We start from the raw sequence: 24,645 nt of genomic DNA on the forward strand, positions 1-24,645 counted from the left end.
GCTCAGGGGGCTCTCAGCAATGTGTATAAATACGTGGAGGGAGGGTGCAAAGAGGATGGGGCCAGGCTCTTTTCAGAGGTGCCCAGTGACAGGATGAGAGGCAGTGGGCACACACTGAAACACAGGAGGTTCCCCCTGAATATCGGGAAACACTCTCCCACCACGAGGGTGACTGAAAACTGGAACAGGTGGCTCAGGGAGGTTGTGGGGTCTCCCACCTTAGAGATTTTCAACAGCTGTATGGGCATGGTCCTGGGTAACTGGCTCCAGGTGACCCTTCTTGAGCTGGGGCGTTGGACAAGGTGACTTCCAGAAGTCCCTTCCAACCTCAACCATTCTGAACTTTTGTAGTTCGTGACAGCTTCAAAGTTTCCACTTATGAAGGCAACCCATACTTGCTAAAGAAGGGTAAATAATGCAGACTGTTCTTTTTTTAAGAGCATTGGGCTTGTATCCAGTCACATCACCCTATGATTATAAAGTGTTCCTTACATTCTTAGGTGTGCAGGGATCAAGAATTGCTTAGCAAGTACATCAAATCCAGACCTTGTTTATCATCTCCATATTCCTTCTTGAGTTACAAACCGATAAAATTTTCATGATTCCAATGTGTTGAAAACTTCTTCTAATCTCTGAGATATTTCTTTATTCTGCCTTCTACTGAAAAGTTTGTTCTGTATTAACTCTAGCCTTTATGGAATTGAGAGACTACAGTACATACTCTAAACTTCTGTACAGTTTTGTCTGTAAAGTATATTGGGGGATGATAGAGACTTAAGGTCCATACTGTGAGCTTTGCATGTTGAAAATCAAAGTTCAACACTGTATAAACAAGGCCCCTGAATTAATTTGCTGCATAAGGTAGTCTTATGCTGGACTTCTTAACAGTTTAAGGAGCTGATAAGATTTGCCTCGAGTTTGTAAGACCTCATGAGGTCTTCTGGTATTGGAGCTCTACAGGAAATTTTGTATGTCTTTCTCTTCTCTGATTGCTCCTTTTCTGTTAAATATTTTAGATTATGTTTTCTTAGGGGCTTGGTTTTGGTTGTAATTATTTTTTGATAAAGTATATACATCACTATGTGTTCTCTAGAAAGTAAAATCTTAGAGTAGTCCATGTTCTAGAGTCTCAGACCAGCTCACAAGAAAACAATGTCTTCCACAGAGACGTGCTTTACACTCACTGTTGGGAAAATATCTGCTGTTCCAGGGAAGAGTATTGAGCTCCTTTTCAGGCTTCTGATTTAAGCCTCACAGCTTGCAGGGCGTTTCCACGGTCTGGGTTTTGCTGTTAAAACTTTACAGCAAGTTCAGCTGAATGTATTGTAGCACTTCTCTTTCATAATGGTCCCTGCCTAGTCATTGTGGTTCAAGCAGCTTTTTTGAGATAATAAAACCTCAAATAATGTGCTAAAAATTTTTTAATATGGACTTGGGTTATTACTGTTTAACAGACAAAACCCATGCAGCACAGGAAATGTGAACTAATCCCAAAGTTTGCAATGATTGCATTTCTAAATCAATGTAATAAGACTTGATTCAGATTTTAGGAACTAATTCCTGAAAAAGAATAAATTAGAATATGGTTAGACAGCATTCATCTGTGGAGTGCTTAGCTTGATCATTTTCTTCTTGCCATGATGAAACATGCTGAAATGTGTTGTACTGCCCATGGCTGCTGTTTTGGTTACTTTTTTTGTTATTTCACTCTTCGGCAAGTATAAAACTCAGTCCCATAAACTACATGTTAAGGCATCCAAACTCATCATCAATTACCTGAATATTTAAAAAAATCTGGAGAAACTGAAGTGTACTAAACTGTGAATATATTATCCAAGTTGCATGTGGGTGACTATTACTGGCTGACAGAGTACGTACGTTGGGTTTCACAGTGCTCTGATTCTCTATGTTGCCCGTGGTACCATAATGAACTGAAAGGCTGCTGGAACCAAGGCAGAAAATAGTGGTTTGACAGTACCCTGTATTTCTTATTAAGGGAGATCACATCAAATCATCATGTTTTTCATGATAGTTCCCATTTCCATTCATTCCTAAATTGCTCCACCATTGCCAGCTAGGATTTGAATGCTGCTAACTTGCTTACATTGTCATTAATCTGGTCCCCTTAAAGCTGTTTTAAAAAAAAAACAAACAACAAACTATGACAACTTAAACATGAGCACCTAAGCATAACGCAGTGTTGGTTCCTTCAGGGATATACCAGACATCTTCTAATGCTCGTAAAAATGCTAAACGTACAATGTTATATGGGAACAATTGACTACAATGGGTGCGAGACTCCATAACAAAAAGTATATATGTATAAACTTCGTCATTTTTTAAAATGCAAACAGTAAGTTTACTTTCTCAATATTGTTTTTTTTAAAAAGAAATAACTTTTTTCCTCTTGTAGGAAAAAATTAAGCGAATCCAGCAAATCAGAATGGAGAAAGAACTTCGAGCTCAGCAACTTTTAGAGGTAAAAATAATGGCTCAAATGCAATTTTTCTGTTGCCATTTTAAAGAACATAGTATTTTAATAGTCATGCATGCAGTTAGGAGTGTAACTAAATATAACAGTTCTAGCAACCTGGACTTCCAAAGGCCAGTTCAAAAACATGTCTTTCTTAAAAAAAATCTGTATTAACTTTGACCCAAGTCTTGCAAATGTTCACTTCAGTTTCTGACTTTCTACACAAATAGTCTTGTATTTGCTAAAGTTAACAGCGTAACTATTCCTTTGTTAAAAAAGAAGTTTGCAATAATAGGATGTTAAAGCAGTATCATGTTCTGCTCTGTATGAAGTGTAGTGGAGTTAAAATAGTGAGTTTATATATATGCTAGACTATATTGTTATACTATACTACTTTGCTAGTATACTAGCACAGACAGATTGCTAGTTTGCAAGTCTCCATTCATGGAAAAATTAATGGTAATTTCTTTGCCGCTTATATTTTATTGTTTCTGTGTATGCTTACATTCTTATAATAGCCAGGTGAAGCAATTTTGAGGGGTCTTGAAATTCTGTCTTAATTCTTAAAAAGTAAATTAATTGTGAATTGATTGGTTATGAAAGCTGCATTGGGGAAGAAATCTGTTGCAACATACACGATATGTGATGATGTTTTGAACTTTTAAAGGCACATAACTTTATTTCTAGTCAGATTATTTTCAAGTTGTGATGGTGCTGTTGTGTGACCTGTTTTGCATGCACAGGCAAAAAAGAAAAAGAAGGAAGAAGCAGCAAATGCCAAATTATTGGAGGCCGAAAAACGAATAAAGGTTAGTTTAGAGGAGCTCCAAAAACAAGAACTGTGTTATTGTGCATACTATATGTTAATGTATAAAAGCAGTAAATGTGGAAGAATATTTATTGATAATGAAAGTGTAAATAGAGATGGCATATGAATAACGTGTACATATGTTTACATAAACACATGAAGCATACACACAGAGAATTTTGTGTATGTGTGACATACACACACATTCATACATACACACATGAATATAGAGACAGTGATTTTTTTTGTGTGCCGCTACCATGAGTTTTGCTTACATGACGCTTGGTTTGCATAACTTAAAATGCTCGTGCAGTAACATTATTCACAATGTTCTTTTAAGCACACTGTGTCAAAAAACTTTGTTGCTTCTCAGCAAGCGTAGTCTTTTCTAGGGTGTATGTGTACAAGACTACAGAACTGTTTTACAAACATTGGAAAATACAGTTTACATGTGTACTTCTATTACTGCTTAGGCATTCTTGGTGTATTTTAACATGGAACTCCCAACTCAATAGACTTGCTGTCATGTATACCATGTATACTTCTCTGTGGTCAATTTATGGGGGGTGGGGAAATAAGTATTTAATTCAGAAGTACTGTTTTAGTGTGGCAAAAATGTGCAACTTGTAAGTAAATTTTGATAGATATTTTAAATAAATTGTTGTTCTTTTGTTTAAGGAAAAAGAGATGCGAAGGCAGCAAGCCGTTCTTCTGAAACACCAGGTTAGTATACATTCAGTTGACCAAACAGACAGAATGCCCATTGTGAACTACTACTTAAGCTATATGGGGGAGGTGGGGAAATCTTCAAACTATGCCCTTTTTAAATTTCTGGGTTTGATTCCTGCACAAATTTTCTTTCACCTTATGATTTGTTGCTTTGCTTTGGTTTTGGGGTCTTTTGGGGGATTATAAAGTGGTTTTATGACTTTGTGATTTCTGTTTCATAATATTTGCCAACTCTTTCTACCAGGAGTTGGAGAGGCATAGACTAGATATGGTATGGGTATGTTTATTTTTGTACATCTAACACCGCATTGTGATTTGGTTGTGATATGGTTGTCATAGCAATGCATAAAATGTAGCACTGGCTGCTGTCATATTACATACTGCTGCATGGCTTTACAGCACAGTGCATTGCATACATCTGCTTGTCTTGTCTGTTAAGGGAAAAAAAAAAAAAGACATGTCTTGAGCATGTGTATAAATTGAACATCACAATAAATAAGTGAGGTTTTTAACCAAAAATCTATGTTACTGATGTCCTAATAGAAATTGGACTACTGTATAAAATCAGGGATTAATTAATGCAAAATTAATAGGTAGTCACTTTGATAATTTTTGCAAGCCTTGTCCCATTCACTGTGAATGAATCCAGACATTTTCAATATAATTTGAATTAACTATTTTAGAAATCAGGATGATGTCTTTCCTAAGTTTGTAAGGTACTGAGGAAATCAGCTTTCAGTCGGTGGTAAATACATAATGTTATAAATATAGAATGAAACATTAGAATGTAATCCTGCCTCACTGAATTAGATGATAAAATTCCCATAGCCTTTACTGGGGCCAAGATTTACTCTACAGCTTTTAAGGCAAAAGCTCTATACTTAACGCTCAAGAATACAGCTCCTTAAAGCATCTGAAGTTACCGACATAATTTATCGAGGGACAGACATCAGTAAATGCAAGTGTCGTTGCGTATGTATAAGCGCCACCACTAGCTTGATTAAAAATGATCTAGAGCTGAGAAAATTAATCATATTAATTTGTTGCTTGGTTACAAAAACGTTAATTTTTGCAATGTTTGAAAATGACCAGTTGAAAATTTCTGCTGAATTGGCTATTGAAGAAGTAAATTGCAAGTTCTGTAACAGCAGATGTAAGGTAACTGACCTGTTCCAGCCAACCATTATGCTTTTTGTTCTGCCAGCTTATGAAGGAGCATCACAACTGACCATAAGTAAATCTGTATGCTTCTTTTTTACACTGTCTCCATGTTCATTGCTTTACCTTTTTGCTTTTGATTGTTCTTGTATTTGCTTTCTAAACCTGAACTAAAACATGCACAGACTTGGCCATTCTTGTCCTATATTTAGTATTTACTGTGACTTGTCTATTAATGCTAAATTTGTTACTCAGCTTTTTTACTGATTTGAAAATGCGGATTAGTTTTGTTCTAATCTTACCTGCTTCAATAGGAACGAGAAAGGAGAAGACAACACATGATGCTTATGAAAGCCATGGAAGCACGTAAAAAAGCAGAAGTGAGTATTAACCTTCAAAAGTTTGAACTTTTCATGCTTTCATTCTGCAGTGATCTGTAGAAGAGCAGTGTCTTTAACGTACCTGTTTGTATAATTTCATTTGTATGCACGGCAGTGGCAGGACAAGAAGCAATAGGCACAAATTGAAATACAGGAAATTCTGCTTAAACTTAAGAAAAGCTTTTTTACTTTGAGGGTGATGGTTGAACACTGGCACAGATTGCCCAGGTAGGTTGTGGAGTTGGAACCTGCTGTAGCTGATACTGCTGTGGGATGACGGCGGGGACAGGATGCACACGGCAGTGGGGGACTGGATTATCTCAAGAGGTCCCTTCCATCCTCAGTGATTCTGAGCAAGAAGCCAATAATTGCATAGTCACTTCAGAGTCCCTAGTATTTCTTGGAAAGGAAGTTTTATTTTCTCTTCTTCGCGTTGTTCATATGTATAAGAAGAGTAAGGACTTCATCATACTGACTTGTCAGACTTGCTGAACAGGTTTTCCTCAATACTTACCCAGGGGTAAAAATATACAACTTATTCCAGTCCAGGCTTCTTAGAACTTGTGGATTTTGTATATGATTCTAGACTGGGACCATGATGAAACCAAGCAAATAGGATTATTATGCCTTAATAATTTTATTTTTTTTGTCCTTCAGTAGAAAGTACTGCCGCGCTACAGAAAATAGATACTTAATTTCTCATTTTGTTTTACTAAAAATATGTCAGAAATTCTGAACCAAGAGATAGAGAAGCCTAAAGTCCTAAATGTGTATGTGTCGGGTGTCATTTTGCGTACAATCATTTTACTTTGTCCGTCTCTGAATCCGGTTATTTAACTTGCTTTCTTTTTTGAACACAGTGACATTAAGCTGATAAGAAAAAACTGGTTGATTTCCCTTTCCAAAATTTCAGGCTTCTTTTGATTCTGATAATTTAAACATCTGCATTTTTTTGTTCTGTTTTGTTTCTCAAAATAAGACTATTTCCAAAATAGCTGCCCTTTCCTTACGATGAGTGCTTTTTATTCTGGTGATTGCTTTCATTTATATAAATTTAGTATATCACAAAAGGACCTAATAAAACTTTCTTATTATGAGGATTAATGCTAAAGACTAAATACACATTCTGTGCTATTAAATTGGGTGTTTGGGCAACTGAATTAAACTATTCCTTTTAAAGTAGTGCAGAATGGAAATGTTTTTCATAATTCAAATTATTACTTTGCTTACAAGTTAAGGAACTCTAGATACTTTACTTAGAGGGGGAAAAATATTCAAGAAACACTGGTAGTCCGTATCGGCACAACCTAACCCAAAATCCATTGAAATACTTAAAATGAGTTGACTAATCAGGCCTTTAACTAGTTAAATTTTACTTTTAGCCATGAAAGACACCATAAGTTTCCCTGCTCTTAAGCTAATATAATAGTGGTTTTGTAATAGAGCTTGTTCTTATTGCCAGTTGAGAGGTCTCAATTTCATTAGAAGGTTGCGGAAGGAAATGAGGGAAGTCTTTAGCTTTGCCTTGAAAGCAGTTGTAACCACATTGCTTATGTTCATGACTGAGGTAGCTTGAGAAAAAGCCTCTCTTACAGGAATACCACATCCTGCTTATTAAGGTTACACTGTAGTAAATGAAATGTGTAGTAAATGAAATGTTACTAGCTAAAACAACTCAGAACTTTTTTAGCTTCATTGGTTTGAAATAATACAGTAGTTTAGTTGCATTATAGATGGTTAAAAAAAATTATCTAAAAATACATGATGGAATAGCATTGATGATAAAACCAGAGCTGTACAGTATGATTGATGAAACTTTTATGAGACCATGATAAACTAATTTACATCTTAATCCTGAGGCTGTCTTCAGTTTTAACCCTGATATTGTCTTAAAGGGGACTATCAATGCTAAAACATAATTGCTAACTTTTAAAATTTTACTTTTTATATATTTCTGTATATTTTGAGACTTTTTTATCACTATATCCTTAGACTTTTATAAATAAAGTACAGGTAGCTAAGAGACTGAAGTAAAATAACTATCGTTATAGCATCTAATTGTCAAAGACAATTGTTAAAACTTTTCTCTTAGATATGTTCGTAAATTTAAAAGAAAGTGACAGACAAAACAAAGAAAAATTGAATAATACTGCAGTGCAAGGAAAAATTTCTGGGTTAAGTCTTAAGCTGACTAGAAAAGGTGCCCTCCTAGATTTCTTGTTTGTAAACAAAGAGGGACTCATGGACAAAGTGGTGATCGGTGGCTGTCTTGGTGACAGTGACCACAAAGTAGTTGAGTTTCAAATCATTGGTGATAGGAGAAAAACCACCAGCAAAACTTTGACCCTGGATATGGGGAGAGCAGTCTTTGGGCTGCTGAAGGAGCCTAGTTAGTGTCCAAACCCCAAACATAACACTATACCAGCTACTAGGAAGAAAATTAACTCTATCCCAGCCTAAACCAGGACAGTATGAAGGTCCCCTGGGAATCTGCTTTTGAAGATACTGGGGTCCATGAATGCTGGTCATTTTTAAGAGCCATCTCTTAAGAGCCCAGGAGCAGGCAATTCCAAAGTGTGGGAAGTCAAGCAAGTGGCGCAGAAGGCAAGCTTGGCTGAGCAGGGATCATCTTCTAGAATTTAGGCAGAAACGGGGAGTTTATGGACATTCGAAGCAAGTACAGGCAACATGGGAGGACTATTGGGATGCTGTTTGCTGCTGTAGGGAGAAAATTTTTTTGGCCAAAGCTCGACTAGAGTTCAAGCTGGCCAGTACTGTGAAGGACAACAAAAAGGGCTTTTTAAAATACGTTAACAGCAAAAGGAGGATCAGAGATAACATTGGTTTGTTACTTGATGAGGTCAGTTACCTCACAAATGGGGACATAGAAAAAGCAGAGACGTTTAATGCCTTCTTTGCCTTTGTCTTTAACACCGATGATGGGCCCTGGGACCCCTGGAGCCCTGTATTGGAAGACTGTTACTGGGAGGATGATAAATTTCCAGCTGACTCTGAACATATTGGAGACTTGCTGCTTTAGCTGGATGCACATAAGGCTGTGGAGCCTCATGGGATTCATCCTAGGGTGCTGAAAGAGCTGGCCGATGTTATTGCAGGACCTCTCTCTATTATTTTTCAATGGTCTTTGGAAACTGGAGAGGTCGCAGTCAACTGGAAGCTGGCAAATGTACCAATTTTCAAGAAGGGAAAGAAGGAAGACCCTGCTAATTACAGACCTGTCAGTCTCGTTTCAGTGCCTGGTAAAATTATGGAGAAGGTTCTTCTGGGAGTTATTGAAAAACACTTGAGAGACAATGCAGTTATTGGTCATAGCCAGCACAGGTTCATGAGGGGAAACTCCTGCATAACCAACTTAATTTCCTTTTATGACAAGGTCACCCATCTAGTTGACCAAGGGAAGCCAGTAGATGTGGGTGGTTTTGATTTTTAGCAAAGCTTTTGATACCGTCTCTCACAGTATCCTTCTGGACAACGTGTCCAGCGTATAGCTAGAGAAGTGCATAATACATTGGGTGAACAATTGGCTGATGGGTTGGGCTCAAAGAGTTTTAATAAATGGGCTCACATCAGACTGGTGGCCAGTCACCAGTGAAGTTCCCCAGGGCTCACTTTTAGGGCCAGTGCTCTTTAATGTTTTTATAAATGATCTGGATGCAGGAGCTGAATGTACATTAAGTTTGCCAGCGATACTAAACTAGGAGAAGCTGTGGACTCCCTTGAGGGTAGAGAGGCCTTACGGAGAGATCTGCACAGACTAGAGAGCTGGGCAATCACCAACTGTATGAAATCTAGCAAGAGCAAGTGTTGGATTCTCCACGTGGGATGGGGTAATCCTGGTTATACATACAAATTGGGGGATGAGAGGCTGGAGAGCAGCCCTGTGGAAAGAGATCCAGGGGTTTGGGTTGATGGCGAGTTGAATATGAGTCAATAGTGTGCCCTAGCAGCCAAAAGGGCCAACTGTGTCCTGGGGTGCATCAAGCATAAGCATAGGTAGCTGGTTGAGATGGGGTGGCTGTCCCACTCTACACCACAGTGGTGTGGCCCCACCTTGAGTACTGTGTGCAGTTTTGGGTTCCTCAATATAAGAAGGACGTCGAACTGTTAGAGTGTGTCCAAAGGAGGATGACCAAGATGAAGGATGAAGGGTCTCAAGGGCAAGACTTAGGAGGAGCGGCTGAGGTCACATGGTCTGTTCAGCTTGGAGAAGAAAAGGCTGAGGGGTGGCCTCATCGCAGCCTACAACTTACTCAAGGGGGGCAGCAGAGGGAGAGGTGCTGATCTCCTCTCAGTGGTGACCAGTGATAGGACACAAGGAAATGGAATGAAGCTGCATCAGGGAAGTTCAGATTGGACATGAGGAAAAGGTTCTTCACTGAGAGGGTGGTTGGTCACTGGAACAGGCTCCCCCCAGGAAGCGGTCACAGCACCAAGTCTGTTGGAGTTCCAGGAGCATCTGGACAATGCTCTTAGTCATATGGTTTAGTTTTAGATAGTCCTGTGAGGAGCAGGGAGTGGGACTTGATGATCCTTATGGGTCCCTTCTGACTCAAGATATTCTATGATTAATCTTTATTAAAAAGTTAGATTAAGTTGTTTCTGATCTTCCTAGTAGTATCCCATAATACAAACTGGAAAGGAAAATAATGGCAGTTTTGCTGACAATATTTTCATCAACTAAAATCGGGAATCTGTTTCTGACCTATATCATTCTGGTGAGTAGTGACAGTTAAAATTGTGCAAATAAAGCTACGAAGAGCTGAATATTCTGAAGATGTTTTTTCCACAGCAGCCATAAATAAGGGATAGATCTGATTTCAGAAAACCAGTATGTTCCTTTTTAAAACCAGTGTTACCCTCTCCCTGTTCTCCACATACTTCTTGAGGTGGAGGGCTCAAAACTGGACACTCTTCAGATACAGTCTCATCAGTGCTGAGCAGAGGGAGATGATACCCTAAGCACCTGATCCACTGTTGGAAATCAGGATGCCAGGCTAAATGGTTGTATAGTCTGATCCAGTGCTGTAATTAATAGAAACAGAATGGTAAATGTTTATTGCAGCCAGCAAAAGTAATTTCTAAATACATTAATGAAACTTAGCATTGTTAAGGTTTGCATTTTTAATCATAACTCCAAATTAATATGTTGCCACTTAAATATCCGTATGTACTTCTCTTGTTTTCTTCTGAGCTAGAATGTTTCTAGTTGTCAAGAACAAGTTGGAAATGCCGGTTGGCTTTGAGACCTTGACATAGGTTAAGATAAAAGGCAATGAACCATTTAAAAAAAACAAGTTGGAGAGTATTTTCCATTTTAAAATAAAGTTACTGATTTTGTGTGCTGCTTTAGTGTATTGTGATTTTCCATACGAGGTGTATGCTGGTAAAGGGAGAAAAACATGAATAAGCAGCATGTCCCTTATGAAATCATCACAGATATGAGGGCCTGTGTTGTCAATAGAGAGGATGCTTAGCTGCAAAGCAGCAGTTGGGCACATGGGTAGTTCTGTACATGACTGCTTTTTTTCTGCCAGTGTAAGATTGCTGGTCCAAACATGTTCCTTATGTCTAACTCTGACCTCTGTCTTCCCTAAAATCCACTAAATACTGTAGCAGAGGTCATTATCAGCTGCTCTGTGCAGTCATAGTGTTTAGCCACAGTTATCACCAGTGGCCTAGTAATATTCAATATAGAAAAAGAGAGAATAAAAAGTCATGGGGCATGACAGAACTATACAGCAAAGTCAGCAGTTAATGCCACTCTACAAATGCACCTGAGTCCTGACTTACAGTTACAGCCCTTACTCTCATTTATGCAAAATTTGGTAGTAGTAAACTGAAGAGACTAGAGTAACCTCTTAAACTGACAGAATGATGGGGAGTAATTCTGAATAATATGAATCAGCTTAGCTTGGTTCTTTAGCCCTCTGTGTCCACAAGTGAAAAGCATGTATAGTGTCTTCATCTTTATATTGTGTCATGTTCTTAGGTCATGACAAATGCACATGCACACACGTTTGTGTATATGCACGCAGTTCTGTGATCTAAAGAGATAGCACTGATATATGACAGATTCCATACATGGTTTATTACTCAGTATTTTGCATTTGATACTGGTTACACAGAGGTATGTAATGAATTGTGTAGGCAGGCCAGCATATCAATGCTGGCATGTGACAGCAGAACCCCTGGAGTCAGGGGTGGAAAAGGCAGTTGGAGGTCCAAATTCAGAGTTAGTCTTAGCAGGTTAGAGAGGTATAGTTAGTATAATATTCTGTGTGACATCAACGCAGAGGGTGTTAGAAGAGAAAACTAATAGGCATTTGGCTTCTCGCTTGATTATCCCCGTGTTCTTGTTGTGCAGAATAAGATATTAATGACTGTTCAATTTTCAGATTGCATGCTAAGTGCATGGTTGTTCAAGGCCAGATGCTATGTGTGTTGAAACAATTGGTTAAGTTTTATAAGCCATTCATACCCAGCTCATGTATTATGGGAATTTTTAAACCATGTGTTGTCCAGGTCTTCCCAACTACTGCTTTCTTGAGTGGTCCCTACTTTAGCAGATGTATATTGATGATACTAGTGTGCAAGCAGGGCCTTTGAAATCAGATGTCTTGCATGTATGGTAGTTCTTGACCATATTTTCACTCAGTCATCTTTCTGAAATGGTATTCCAAAGAATCTTTCAGTGTAAACATACTCAATACCCGTTTCCATGTGGACAGGAGAGAAAAACAGTGAATCTTAGATTTGCTCACAGATTCAATGATTTTGTTCTATTGCTGTAGTTTCCCCCTTCCCTTTACTTAAATGCAGGTTCCTTAATTGCTGTGGTAATTATTAAGATTATGTAAGTAGTGTTTTTCAAATTTTTAGATTTTTCCATTGTAAGTATAATACGTGGGTTTTATTTTCTGCCCTTTTAATTCCGTTTAAGGAAAAAGAGCGGTTAAAGCAAGAGAAACGCGATGAAAAAAGATTAAATAAAGAACGTAAACTGGAACAGCGAAGACTGGAATTAGAAATGGCAAAGGAGCTAAAGAAGCCTAACGAAGATATGTGCTTAGCAGACCAGAAGGTAATCATACTAATGTAAACTTAATTTCTTGTCTCTTGTTTCTGTATTTTGCAATTGCGACAGTAACTTTTTTTCTTGCAGCCACTCCCAAAGCATTCAAGTTTCAGTAATTAGATAGGTAATTAGATAACTATTTGAAATATATACAAATAGAAGTTACTGCAAACACTAAAGTAGCATATGTTTAGTTAATGAAAAGCATTTTGTTTAAAAGTGGCCTGCTTCCCAAAAAGCACTTGCATGATTGCTTCAAAAAACCCGATTACTCAGAGTTATTTTTACAGCAGGAATATGCATCATGTCTCAGTACACAGGCACTAGATAGAGCTTTTCTCATATGTGCAACTATTCTAAGCTGTTACTCAAAAACTTACTCTCCCAGTCTTCTGTGTTCTTAGTTCTTGTCCTTCAGGACTTTGACATACCTCTACCTCAGGTTCAAGCCCTCTCTCTTCCAGAGAATTCCCCTGCCTGTGTCCCCCAAATATTTTTACACCACCTTTTATAGTATTTCGGCTCAGAATAGAGCCTGAGAGCGTCTCCTGGCCAAAAAGTAAGTATTTATTAATCTCTTGCCTCCTGTAATATGTGAAAAGGTAAACATGCTTCACCTTTAAAGGAAATTTACTGGATGGGATGTGGGGGGCACCTTCTCTATAGCCTTTACATTCTAGTTTTATCATGCTGTAGGTCATATGGGAAGTATCAGTTAATTTCCTCAGGTACTATCAAAAAAGTTCTCTTTCGAAATACACTGCTGAATCTTTCCATTGTTTTTCTTTACTTTTCAGCCATTGCCAGAGTTACCTCGCATCCCAGGCCTTGTTCTCGATGGGAGCACATTTTCAGATTGTCTTATGGTAGTGCAGTTCCTGCGTAACTTTGGTAAAGTTCTTGGCTTTGATGTGAATGTGGATGTTCCTTCCCTGAGCGTTCTTCAAGAGGGTTTACTAAACATAGGGGACAGCATGGGAGAAGTACAAGACTTGCTGGTAAAGCTTGTCTCTGCAGCTGTCTGTGATCCAGGACTTGTTACAGGATACAAGGTAAAAAAAGAAAAAAAAAAAGAAGGAAGAAAGAAATCCATAGTAAACACCCTATATTTATGAATGTGTTCTTCATAATCTGTCTTCGACACCTCTCTGATTTGGATTTCCATTCTCTTCCCTAATTCTCTTCTTTGGTGTCACTGTTCTAATGTTACTCAAAGACTTTGTGCCCTGTCAGCCTTCCCATTTTCCAGAAGTGATATATTTCTGGGCATTTTCTCTACCCTCCCCCATTTTTATTTGGACCTCTTGTAGGGCACTATCACACCTGTGGCCACATCTTTTTTTTTTTTGTTTTTTCCCCCTTTCATTCTTGCCCTCGTGTTATATCTCAGTGAATCTTGCCATTTCTTTCCCCAAAGTCTCCTCTTTACATCACTTCATCAAAACTCTGATTCATTCATGATTCTCTTTCTTATTATCCTTCTTTTTCATGCCAACATATCTCTTTTATACTCTAGAACTCTACATAGCATGGTTGTACAAAACAGTATTCATCAAGTTCCAGTTGGACCATGTATTTTTTCATTTAACCTATTTCATTAATAATAATATTATCTCTGCTCTTAAAAACTTAGAGGTGAAGACATTCTATTTTGTTAATCCATTCAAGATTTACATTCGAATAGTTTTAAAGAAAAATCCTGATTAAAGTCCTTATGTAAAAATGCAAACAAACCCACCTACTGTTTTATAAACGGCGATATAGCCTGCAGAGGAAAATAATATTTTTAAATGTGATTGTGCAAAACATCTTTATTCTTTTTAGGCTAAAACTATTCTTGGGGAACACTTACTGAATGTTGGTATCAATCGAGATAACGTGTCCGAGATTCTGCATATATTCATGGAGGCTCACTGTGGGCAAACTGAGCTGATAGAGAGCTTGAAAACAAAAGCTTTTCAGGCACATACTCCAGCTCAGAAAGCATCAGTACTTGCTTTTCTTGTCAACGAGTTAGCATGCAGCAAAAGTGTAGTAAGGTAAGTTTTTTCCTAAACAGGTCTGTAAAAATAAAATTATAAAAATGTTATAATTCAGAAATACTGCATACACTGTGTTCTGTTACAGGAGGATTCATGGTGTTCTTACAATGAAAGCTGAAATTTGCGATGTTACTGCTTCTTACCTTTACGTACTTCTGATAGGATGGAAGAGTAGAACTTTTCCATGTTTGGTCTCTTAAGTTTGTTTTCAAAGCTTGCACCAAAATTTCTCCAGCTATTTTCGGAGTAAAAGATGAGGTTGATTACAGAGAAATTTACTAGGTATTCTGGGGGATAATTTAGAACAGTTGTATAAGGCTTCTGCAGTACTCTTGTTTTCCCTTTTTTCCTTTTGTTTTTTAAGACTTCTTTTGTCCAAATACTTTAACTGGGGTCGTAAGCTGAGGTGGCGAGCCTGATTTATGGTGGTAGTAATTCAAGAAAGTGTATACTTCATTCATGGGCAGTAAGGTATACCATTCCATAATTAAAAAACCCGCTATGTTAAACAACATTTTAAAACCCAACAATGTGCAACATGCAGTAAAGACATAGGAAATGCCAGTCATTGGGCTACATATACCTCCGCATGCTTATTTATTGTGGTAAAGTCTTTCATTACCTAACTGAGTGCTGTTTTGTTTCCTGCTGCTTTTGGTATACTCTGCAAAGCAAAATCAGGGTTGTGTAAGGAAAGAATGAAAGAGATGCTTCATGTTTTCTCAAGCTGAAAAACAGCAGAAGTGGGCAGTGCAAGTGCTGTGCATATACTGTGCAAGAGAGTTCATGTGTATTAATCAAATTCATCATAGTAAGAAACTTTATCTTACTGCAGATGACCAACTGTTAAGTGAGATATGTAGAAATGATCATTCAGTACTTGAGTTTCTATATTTTCATCGTAGAAACAACTGTGACCTGCTAAATTGTTGACGCTGGGGTGTCTCAGAAGTGGGCTCGCAGACAGTCACTGTAGTGAAGCGCTTTTTTTGGTTCTTCAATTTCTGCAGTGAAAAGTGAACGTTAGTTTGTAGATCACATGGATCCTAGTTAGAGTACCACAGATGTACCAGTGATAACTTTGTTTTCCGTGCAGGGTTAGATGCTTTGTGGCAAATAAATCTAGAGGCTCAACATGGAATTAGAGCTATGGAAGGAAATGTCAATTTCTTTGTATGACATGCTTCTTATGTAAAGAAAGCTTACGTGAATACTAAGTAAAGACTGCCTGACATAGGTACAGCAGTAGGCTACATTGGCATTCCTAGTATTGGAATTTCCTAGCTTAAAAATTACTTATTTTTAATTTTAAATATTTCTTTGAGACAAAGTATCTGTACAAAAATGTATGTCAGAAAAAGATATGTAAGTTCAGAGTTAATGGATTATTTTGTCTTTGACAGTGAAATTGATAAAAACATTGATTATATGTCAAACTTAAGGAGAGATAAATGGATGGTTGAAGGCAAACTTCGGAAGTAAGTTCTGTTTCCTTAAATATTGCAATCTGTTGGGTTTTTGCATTTGCTTTGATATGCTCCTATATAGGCAACTGGTTCTAGGGACAAAATTAGCTGATGCAATTACAGGTTTACCAAGAAGTTAGTAACTGAACTGCTTAATTAAGATGGATGCGGATTTAGAATGGAGCAGCACCAGTCTTTTATAATCTATTAAAGATGCATGAGATTCAGAGGGTTAGTGTCCCTCGAAATTGGAGCAACGTAAGTCCATTTTGTATTCTTTGGAAGAAAGTAAAAATTTTTTATTGGAATATTACAGGAGCTGTCAAATCGCTATTGACATTATCAAAGTTTATTTGTACCTACCGTAATTACTAATGTTCATTCTGAAAGGTGTTTTAAGAAGACATGATTTTCATACAACAATTACCAATCAAATTTTGCTAATTTATATTATGTTATCATAGTGTTTCCCATCTGTCAATGTTGCATTGTTCCCTATAGCTAGGGATCATATATGGAATGCAAACTTTGAGATATTTTTAATATTTTTATTTAAGGTAAAATTGGAACTTTTAAAGGGTTGTCAGTTTCATATCCACTGTTCTCCCATCCTACAAGACAAAATTCCATACAGCAAGCATAATGGCTCCAACTAACAGGAAGCTGGAAGGCATAAAGTTCATGAATCACAGGGGGTAAAAATACATAGCCAGACTCTACTTTGTTTTTTTTATTCTTGGTCATCTTTACCTCTTACTAGGAACAGTGAATCCTTTCTTAGTCCTTGCTTTAGGTACTTGTGTTTCTAATCTTATGTCTCCCTTTTTTCCCTTTAATGTATCTCAGAAGGAAGAAGGAAAGAAGTAAAGAAGAAGGACAAGAGGGAGGTAGAGGAAAAAATTAGACCAATAAAAAAAAATTATCTACTACTACTGCAGATCCCAGTCTGCACAGGGTTAATATGTTTTATCTTTTAGGACAATCCAAATACTTTCTCCTGTCTTTATCTGTATCCCCTCTACGGGATATAGTTTAAAAAGTGTTTCTGAAGTTCTGATGTAGCCTACTGTCCATTAGTGGAATGGGACCCTTACCTGTCCTTGTCTCCTTAGGGACTGCTTAGTCTTTCTCTCCCTCCATCAAACTGTAAGTACTCGTAGATGTAGGATCCTCCCTTTTCCTCGTGATCTCTTTTCTTCCCTTTCAAATAGTGGGCATAATAACCTGAAGTCCCAAGCCTCTCTTCCTTTCTACAATCATTTCTCTATTTCTTGTGTTTTCCCCTCGTGTGGATTTCAGGTCCCTATTTTTGAGCGTAAGTATTGCGGGAGTGTTCTTCCGCTTCTTTGAGTTTACTGGACTTGATTCATCTCTTTCATCTTTGGTTCAAAATCTTTGGATTTTCCACTGTTTCTCTGGTGAACTCTAAGAAGCTTTTTAGAAGAGTCTTCTTCGATCAATTTTAAATAATGTTTTCTTCTTTATTATGTCAGTTGTTTTTCATAAACTCTTACAACTGTTCCGGGGCTTCTCTGAAAAGAAATCTGTCCATTTCAGTCTTTTGTTTGGTCTTTTTTTCTGCTTCCAGACTTCATTCTTATGCATGTTATCTTCCCCATCCATTTCAAAGCTCAGTCTAGTTTTTAAGCATCCCAGTCCCAAACAGTTTTGCATAGGAATATCTGGTTTCTTGACTACTCATCACGTGATCAACAGATGTGTACTCTTTTCATATGCATACAGACCTTTACGTGACCCTGAACACAAGCCCATCATGCCTGGGAAGTGTATAGTGGTAGAATAATGGATGCTGAGGAATGGGTTTGCCAGTGTTTGTTGTCCAGACTGTTTTGAAGTATATCTAAGTGGGATGAGAAAAGATTTTACCTGTACCAGATGTTTTCACTAAGTGATTTTTTTTTTTTTTTTTTGTACTTACGTTCACACTTTTAGCTCCTCAACTGGATATTGGGGCTGGGGGGGGCGGGGAGGGCAGCTAAAAATACAACATAAAACCCGTGTTTGTAAGATACAAAAAAGCAACATTAAAATCCCAGGTTGGAAAAAGGAAAAATTGTATAAAAGCCTATAGGGATGCTTCCTCCCCCCCATCCCCGTGTTAGGGATGCTGAACAAAATTCCTTGATAAGTATAATATATATGGTTGGAAACTGGATTCTGAGCTGCCTGGACTGTGTCTGCTGGGCTGATGGTCAGTGAGAGGTTGCATCTAATTCCTTCTCTATCACATTTAGATGTGAATCTTGATACTAATCACTATTTTTGTAAAGGCACCTATCTCATACAATCAATTCATCTTTCTTTGTGCTTTCTGTATCACAACTATAGTCAGAAGACTGTCTCACCTGAGATGATTCAGCTAATTTTTAACAAGATAATCATAATCTCAGCGTCTCCTTTTCCATTACATGTCTTCTTGGCATCTCTTCTGTAGCTTGATCAATATAAAAGGGAATAAAAATGAAATACAGCTACTTGAAGGTTTAGGTAATATCTGTTTCTTTACAAGACTTGAAATACTGCAGAACAAGGTTTTTCACTGCAACAATGTTCTTTTTAACATGCCAGTATTATGGCATATTCCTTATAAGTTAATTTCTCTCCAGTGAGGCTATCTCAACTGTAAATGATGATGGTATATCAAAAGCAGTGTTACATGAGGGGATAAATTACACCCTGAGTTTGGGTAGCAGGTGGTAATGCTGATTTGGGAAACTTTCATTTTTTGAGACCCAAGCTGAACTACATTAAAAGTGTGTTAAAAGTACGTTTAGAAGTTCTTTGACTTGCTACTACTTAATACTTATGTGCAAAAATTATGAGGAAGGCATGAAAATTAAGTCAAAGCTGAATTTTCCTTCTGTGATCTAGTAAACATTACAGATTAGATTAGAGCAGGCTCAAGTCACACATCTGATTATCTGATGGGCCACCCGCCTTTCTGTGGGCCAATAGACTTTGTAATTCTCTCAACAGTTGCAGATGTTGTTTTGGTATATACCTGAAAGTGAGAAAGATGAAACAGTTTTCCAAGTGAAGGTTTTCTTCTCTCAGGGAGCCATGTGTCTAGGTAGCGGCAGGAAAATTATGCTACCTCTTGAAATAACCTGAACATTTTTTACGTTATGTTGTCATTGGTTTCTGCCTCTGTGCTACTTCGGATACAGACTGCTGCCTTCTTATGCTTATGGTGCTATTAAAAAAGAGCATCTTTGATTTATTTCCATCCTTATAATTTTAGTGTCGTGCAGGCTTCCTTTAGTGCTTGACAGCATTATATCTCTATTTTTGCTTTTGGCAGAAGTAGCCTTTTTTGCTGCTTCTCATTTCTTTTAGGTATATGAAAGAGGTGTTTGCTGGTTGTTGAACTCCCACGTGCCACATTTATTATTGAATTGTCTTCAAGATTATCTTAGTCTAATTTGTCTCTAAAATTATGGGTCATGCAGCAGTCAATCCAATCATTGATTAGTGGCTTTATTTGATAGCTAATTCCTGTGTATAGACAGGAATTTCCGGTCCAGATGAAGAGGATTCGATGGTTTGAAGTTAACCTCATAAAAAGCAAATTTATTAATTAATTTAATTATTTATTTATTTTAAAACTTAACTCAGTGGAAGCCCGAGTAGTACTGATACTCAATGATACTAAGGCTTTTTGCACCAGACCTGAAAATGTTACTTGCTTCCAAATTCACCGGAAGGCTTTAGAAATTTTTTTTATCAAAAAATATTTCAAATCACTAAAATAGCTAAAAATCCATTTGTATTGGAAAAATAAAAGTGTAAAACTTTCTAAATTCTCCAGTGGATTAACCACTGCATTAAAAACAAACAAACCGGTCCCCACATACAAAAAAACCAAAGCCCAACTGTTTTCAAGCAAACAGAAGTCCCCTTAATGATTTCTTGCTAATGGTCTTTTTTTTAAAAAGTGCTGCTACCAATTGAGCAGTGACGGCTTCATTTAAGTCTCTGCTGTTGAGTACTGACTTAGTTTGTCAGCATTTTAGAAGGCTGATACATTTGTCAGTATGCCCAGAAACCAGTACTTCTACAACACTCATCATACTTGTAGCCACTTGCTGTATGGAATATTGTTTTGTAGGATGGGAAGAGAGAGAAGTACGACAAGGAAAAATTACTTACTGGTAATTGTGTTTGTCGTTACCATTCTACTTTTCCCATCCTACCTTCTTCTAATCATCTCTTACAAAAATCTTTGTCTTTTCTACACATGTTTATGAATCTCTTCTAAGTCAGTTGCATTTTTGGTCTGCATTATAAGTGACTGGTTAGGCCTGGCTATTTACACCTCCTGTGATTCAGCATGTTTGCCTGCTAGCTCCCTGATAGGTGGAACTATAATTTTTGCTGTGTGGAATCTTGTCTTATAGGCTTTTTATAGAAGAAGAAGGTCTACTACAACCATAATTACTGGTATGTAAGTTTCCCTTTTATTTCATAAAAGGAAAAATGAGAGTTTGATCGAGTAATCTCCTAGTAATTTAGGTAGCTAAGATTTCTTGGAAAAGAAAGTATGTCCTAGAATAAAAATATCAGCCAAAGGACTAAAGTAAAACAATGCATAATAAATTAAAAAGGCATAAAAATCTGGAAAAAAAATTTTAAGCAAACCTTGCTGTTGCCAGGCAAATGTAAATAGTTTCATACTTCCAGTTGAGGATTTTTGCCCCCCCCCCCCCCCCCGGTATTTTATAATAATATTTTAAAATGCATAGAACAAAAGATAAAGAAGTTGAAGTGGTTCTTTCTTCTAACTGTCTTTCCTGACTTCTCAAAATCCCTCTTGTGTTTCATTTCTTCTAAATATTTATGTCATAAAATGCATCTGGGAGAAACAGAAATTCTATTCGGAACTGAGTAAGAGGCTTAAGGGCTTTAATAACCTGAATTTTTCCTGTTGACTAATGGCAATAAATATTGAGAACATACTATGTCATAGTAGAATAGAAGAGCTAATTTGAATCTAAAATGTATGATTTACTTTCAATACATAGGAAGAAAGGTATGTTTATGCTACAGACATACTCCATAATTTCACCCCTTGTCATGTGTTTCAAGGCTTAGAATCATTCATGCCAAGAAAACTGGCAAAAGAGATGCTGCAGGAGGTGGTGACGTAGGAGAGGAGCAGCACTCTTTGGAAACACCAACACCAGGCCGCAAACGCAGACGAAAGGCAGGGGACAGTGATTACGATGATGATGACGATGATGACAGTGATGATCAGGCAGATGAGGATGATGAGGATGAAGAGGACAAAGAAGATAAAAAAGGAAAGAAGACAGAAGTTTGTGAGGATGAGGTGAGGGATTTTAAGTATAGTGAAACTTAATTAACTAATAAGTTAAAACTTGTTCTCCTTCTGTTTCTCTGCAATATGGCGCTGCTTCCCCAAAATCTCACAATAAAAAGGAAGTGTAATGTACCTCCGATATTTTTAATTTTTTGGAAGAACTTTATTTTCTGGAGTAATTTTTTCTTTTTTTGATATATATTATAGTATGGGTTGGTATTTGGTGGTTTGTTTTTTGTTTTTTTGTTTGTTTGTTTGTTTGTTTTTATTTTGGTTTGGTTTTTTGTTTTGTTTCTAGTTTCTACGGTAGGAGCAGCCCTTTGTTGCTATTATTCTGGATTTATTTTAAGTACCATAATGTGTATAAATTTAAGATAATACCTTAGAGGCATAGCACCCAGTTCTTACAAATTAATACTTGAGAATTAAAAATAAGTAATATTTAGGTATCTAATCTCACATCTGTCCCTTAATGTTTTTCCTTTCATACAATCTCCTATTTTGATGCACTGGGCATTTTATATACAAAAGTCCTGTAACTCCTGTAGAGAGATTAATTTTCTGATACAACGGAAGTTCCACTGCATTCATACTATATGTGGTATTTCAGAAGGCTTCACCCTAGTACAGTTCTGCAGAGCCAAGAAATACACGACCAGTATCTTAACGGTGCAGGTGATTGGGAGCACCTAGGATTTTGGCTGTATTCTTTTTGGAAACCTACTGTTATACCCAAAGACTTTCTTGAACTAAATTAAAATTCTCTTTATGGAAATGACTTTCATTTTTAAACTGTGTCAGGAAGAAGGGAACCATAGACTTAAATCATGGGTGCATTCCTCTTCAAAAACCAGTAAGATTAATACTGGAACTTTTATAGCAGACTTGTAATTTAAAGTGGCTCTACAATTTCTTGTAGACATTGAAATAAAATGTAAGTGTGCACTGACCAAAGACTGATTGATGAGATTTTGACAGATTCCATTATTTCATGCATGAAAACCACTTAGCAATTAATTTGAATATCTAAAAAGCTTCACAGAAACTAGGATTAAATTCTGTTAGTCTTAAGTGTTCGTGTACAAATCGAATTATTTCTTCCAGTAAAAGAAGGTTTTCAGCGAACATCTGGCCACAAGCCTTCTCCTTCATATGCATCTGGGATGGTTTGGAAAGATTCAAGATACATCTTTTTCTAGTTACGTTGTTCCTAATCAAATATACTGAACAAGCACAAAATTTGAACTTCTTTACACTTAGAATTTGCCTCTCATTTTCTGTTACACCTTTTTACTGTAATACTAGTAAGACATGGTAGTATGATTTTATCCTGAAATAAATTTGGCGTGACAGTATATTTGGTGATTACAGGATGATGGGGACCAGACAGCAAGTGTTGAAGAACTAGAGAAGCAGATTGAAAAACTGACAAAGGTGAGAGGTCGTTTGTCTTTGTTATACTACAAATTCGATCACTGGATGTCATGGGTTAGAATGTTAACCATCATTTTCAATGCTCCAACTTGATATAAATTGAAATAAGGATCAGCTTTTGTTTCATGAAAATATGAATGATGCTACTGTTCATGACACCTGAATTGTGAGTTTAGTCTAGCGGCACTAAGTGGATATGACTCAAAAGACAGTTAGAAAGCTGTTGATAATATATTCGCACATCTCAGAATAAAAAGTAATACAATTTTTATCCAGACCTAATTGATATCCTTCTGTTTGTTGATCTTAGAAAGTGATGATAAATCTTATGTACAAGAAGCAATGACTTTTCCATTGTACAAATGATTGCAGTTCTCATTCCCTCCTACAGTTGGCTAATTTCTGCAGCTATGTTCCAAGCCAATACAGAGAGCTGTTTTTGCTTCAGATTTTGGAAGAAGAAACAATGGAATAGGAAGAGAAATGTAAATGAGAAAGATAGAATGCTGTCGATAGGGTTACTCATGGCCCATGTTTTTATTCTTTGTATTAGAAAATTTGTCATTTAAGACTTTGCCTCTTGGTTTCTCTCCTTTTCCAAATTGCAGTAAATTAGCAGTCCAGAATTACACCTGACTTCCAGCAGTGTCCATTTAGTAGAGCAAGAATTGAATAAACAAACTGGCCCCCCTCAGAGAACTGTTTGTGTTTGAATACAGAATTTATTTTCAGACATTATTGTTCTTATTCTTTTATGAACCAGTTAAAATATCTCATTAGTTTCCCATCAGGAGCTGCAATATCAGCTATCTTCAGTGCTCTGTTTACCATTTGCTGCTACTGTATAATTGGTAGGATTTCAGCAGTTCTTGTGCAATGAAATCTTTGATTCTATTGTTCTCCGAGAGTCAGTGTTAAAAAGACAGGACCTGCCATCACAAAATGTATTTTTAAAGGAAGACTGATAAACTTAAGCTGAACCAGGAAGTGATTGAATTTATTTTTTTAAAGGGAGCTCTGTAAGTAAAATCAGCAAGGCAGCAATTGTGAGTAGAATATCACATAACACACACATGAAATCTCGATAAGAGAGCCTCCTCATGTGACCCTTGAACTTTTGTTCAGTCTGGCAGCCAGGAGATGTTTTCTGTTATAGGGAATTTTTTTCGCCTACTGAATTATAATGCTTTCCCTTTTTTAAAACAGCAACAAAGCCAGTACAGAAAGAAGTTATTTGAAGCTTCACACTGTTTGCGTTCAGTGATGTTTGGTCAAGATCGTTACAGGCGCCGATACTGGATTCTGCCCCAATGTGGTGGTATTTTTGTAGAAGGCATGGAAAGTGGTGAAGGTAAGAAACATAAAAGAATAATGTCACACTGAGGCCCATACTATGCCAAGACCTATTGCCCACCTCTGTAGGCTATAATTTTGTGCAGCACGGTCTTTAGGCTTCACCTTCAACCAGAGGCTCAACAGGCTACTGTCAGTAGACCTCTGTATTCATATGGTGTGCTCTGATGCTCTCTTTTTGTTATAGTTCTATATGTTCTGTATGTTGCATGGGATATTTTTTGTCTCTCAACTATTTCACGTTTCCGTATGGCAGTGAACTCTGCATATGAAAACTAGAATGACCACAGAATGCAAAAAAAATTCTTTTCATTTTCAGTTGTTTTATTTTGTGCAAATATACACACTGTTCTGTGCTTGAAAAT

At 37.1% G+C, this 24,645-nt stretch overlaps 1 protein-coding gene across 22 annotated transcripts in view; it reads left to right on the forward strand.

Moving 5' to 3' along the window:
• The window catches only part of BAZ2B (bromodomain adjacent to zinc finger domain 2B), a 164,789-nt gene that overhangs the window by 125,637 nt on the left and 14,507 nt on the right, over positions 1-24,645 (forward strand). For 12 of the 22 annotated variants that reach the window (XM_069780547.1, XM_069780546.1, XM_069780548.1 and 9 more), the window contains 12 exons: positions 2,414-2,479; positions 3,217-3,282; positions 3,960-4,004; positions 4,255-4,287; positions 5,483-5,548; positions 12,510-12,650; positions 13,442-13,696; positions 14,469-14,683; positions 16,090-16,164; positions 21,259-21,502; positions 22,865-22,927; positions 24,134-24,278. In XM_069780547.1, coding sequence (XP_069636648.1) covers positions 2,414-2,479; positions 3,217-3,282; positions 3,960-4,004; positions 4,255-4,287; positions 5,483-5,548; positions 12,510-12,650; positions 13,442-13,696; positions 14,469-14,683; positions 16,090-16,164; positions 21,259-21,502; positions 22,865-22,927; positions 24,134-24,278 — 1,414 coding nt within the window. The remainder of the gene's footprint in view (positions 1-2,413; positions 2,480-3,216; positions 3,283-3,959; positions 4,005-4,254; positions 4,288-5,482; positions 5,549-12,509; positions 12,651-13,441; positions 13,697-14,468; positions 14,684-16,089; positions 16,165-21,258; positions 21,503-22,864; positions 22,928-24,133; positions 24,279-24,645) is intronic. The other 10 variants (XM_069780542.1, XM_069780544.1, XM_069780559.1 and 7 more) reach the window with 5 other exon arrangements.

Source organism: Haliaeetus albicilla, chromosome 4 (assembly GCF_947461875.1).
Source record: "Haliaeetus albicilla chromosome 4, bHalAlb1.1, whole genome shotgun sequence".
Taxonomy (NCBI): Eukaryota; Metazoa; Chordata; class Aves; order Accipitriformes; family Accipitridae; genus Haliaeetus; species Haliaeetus albicilla.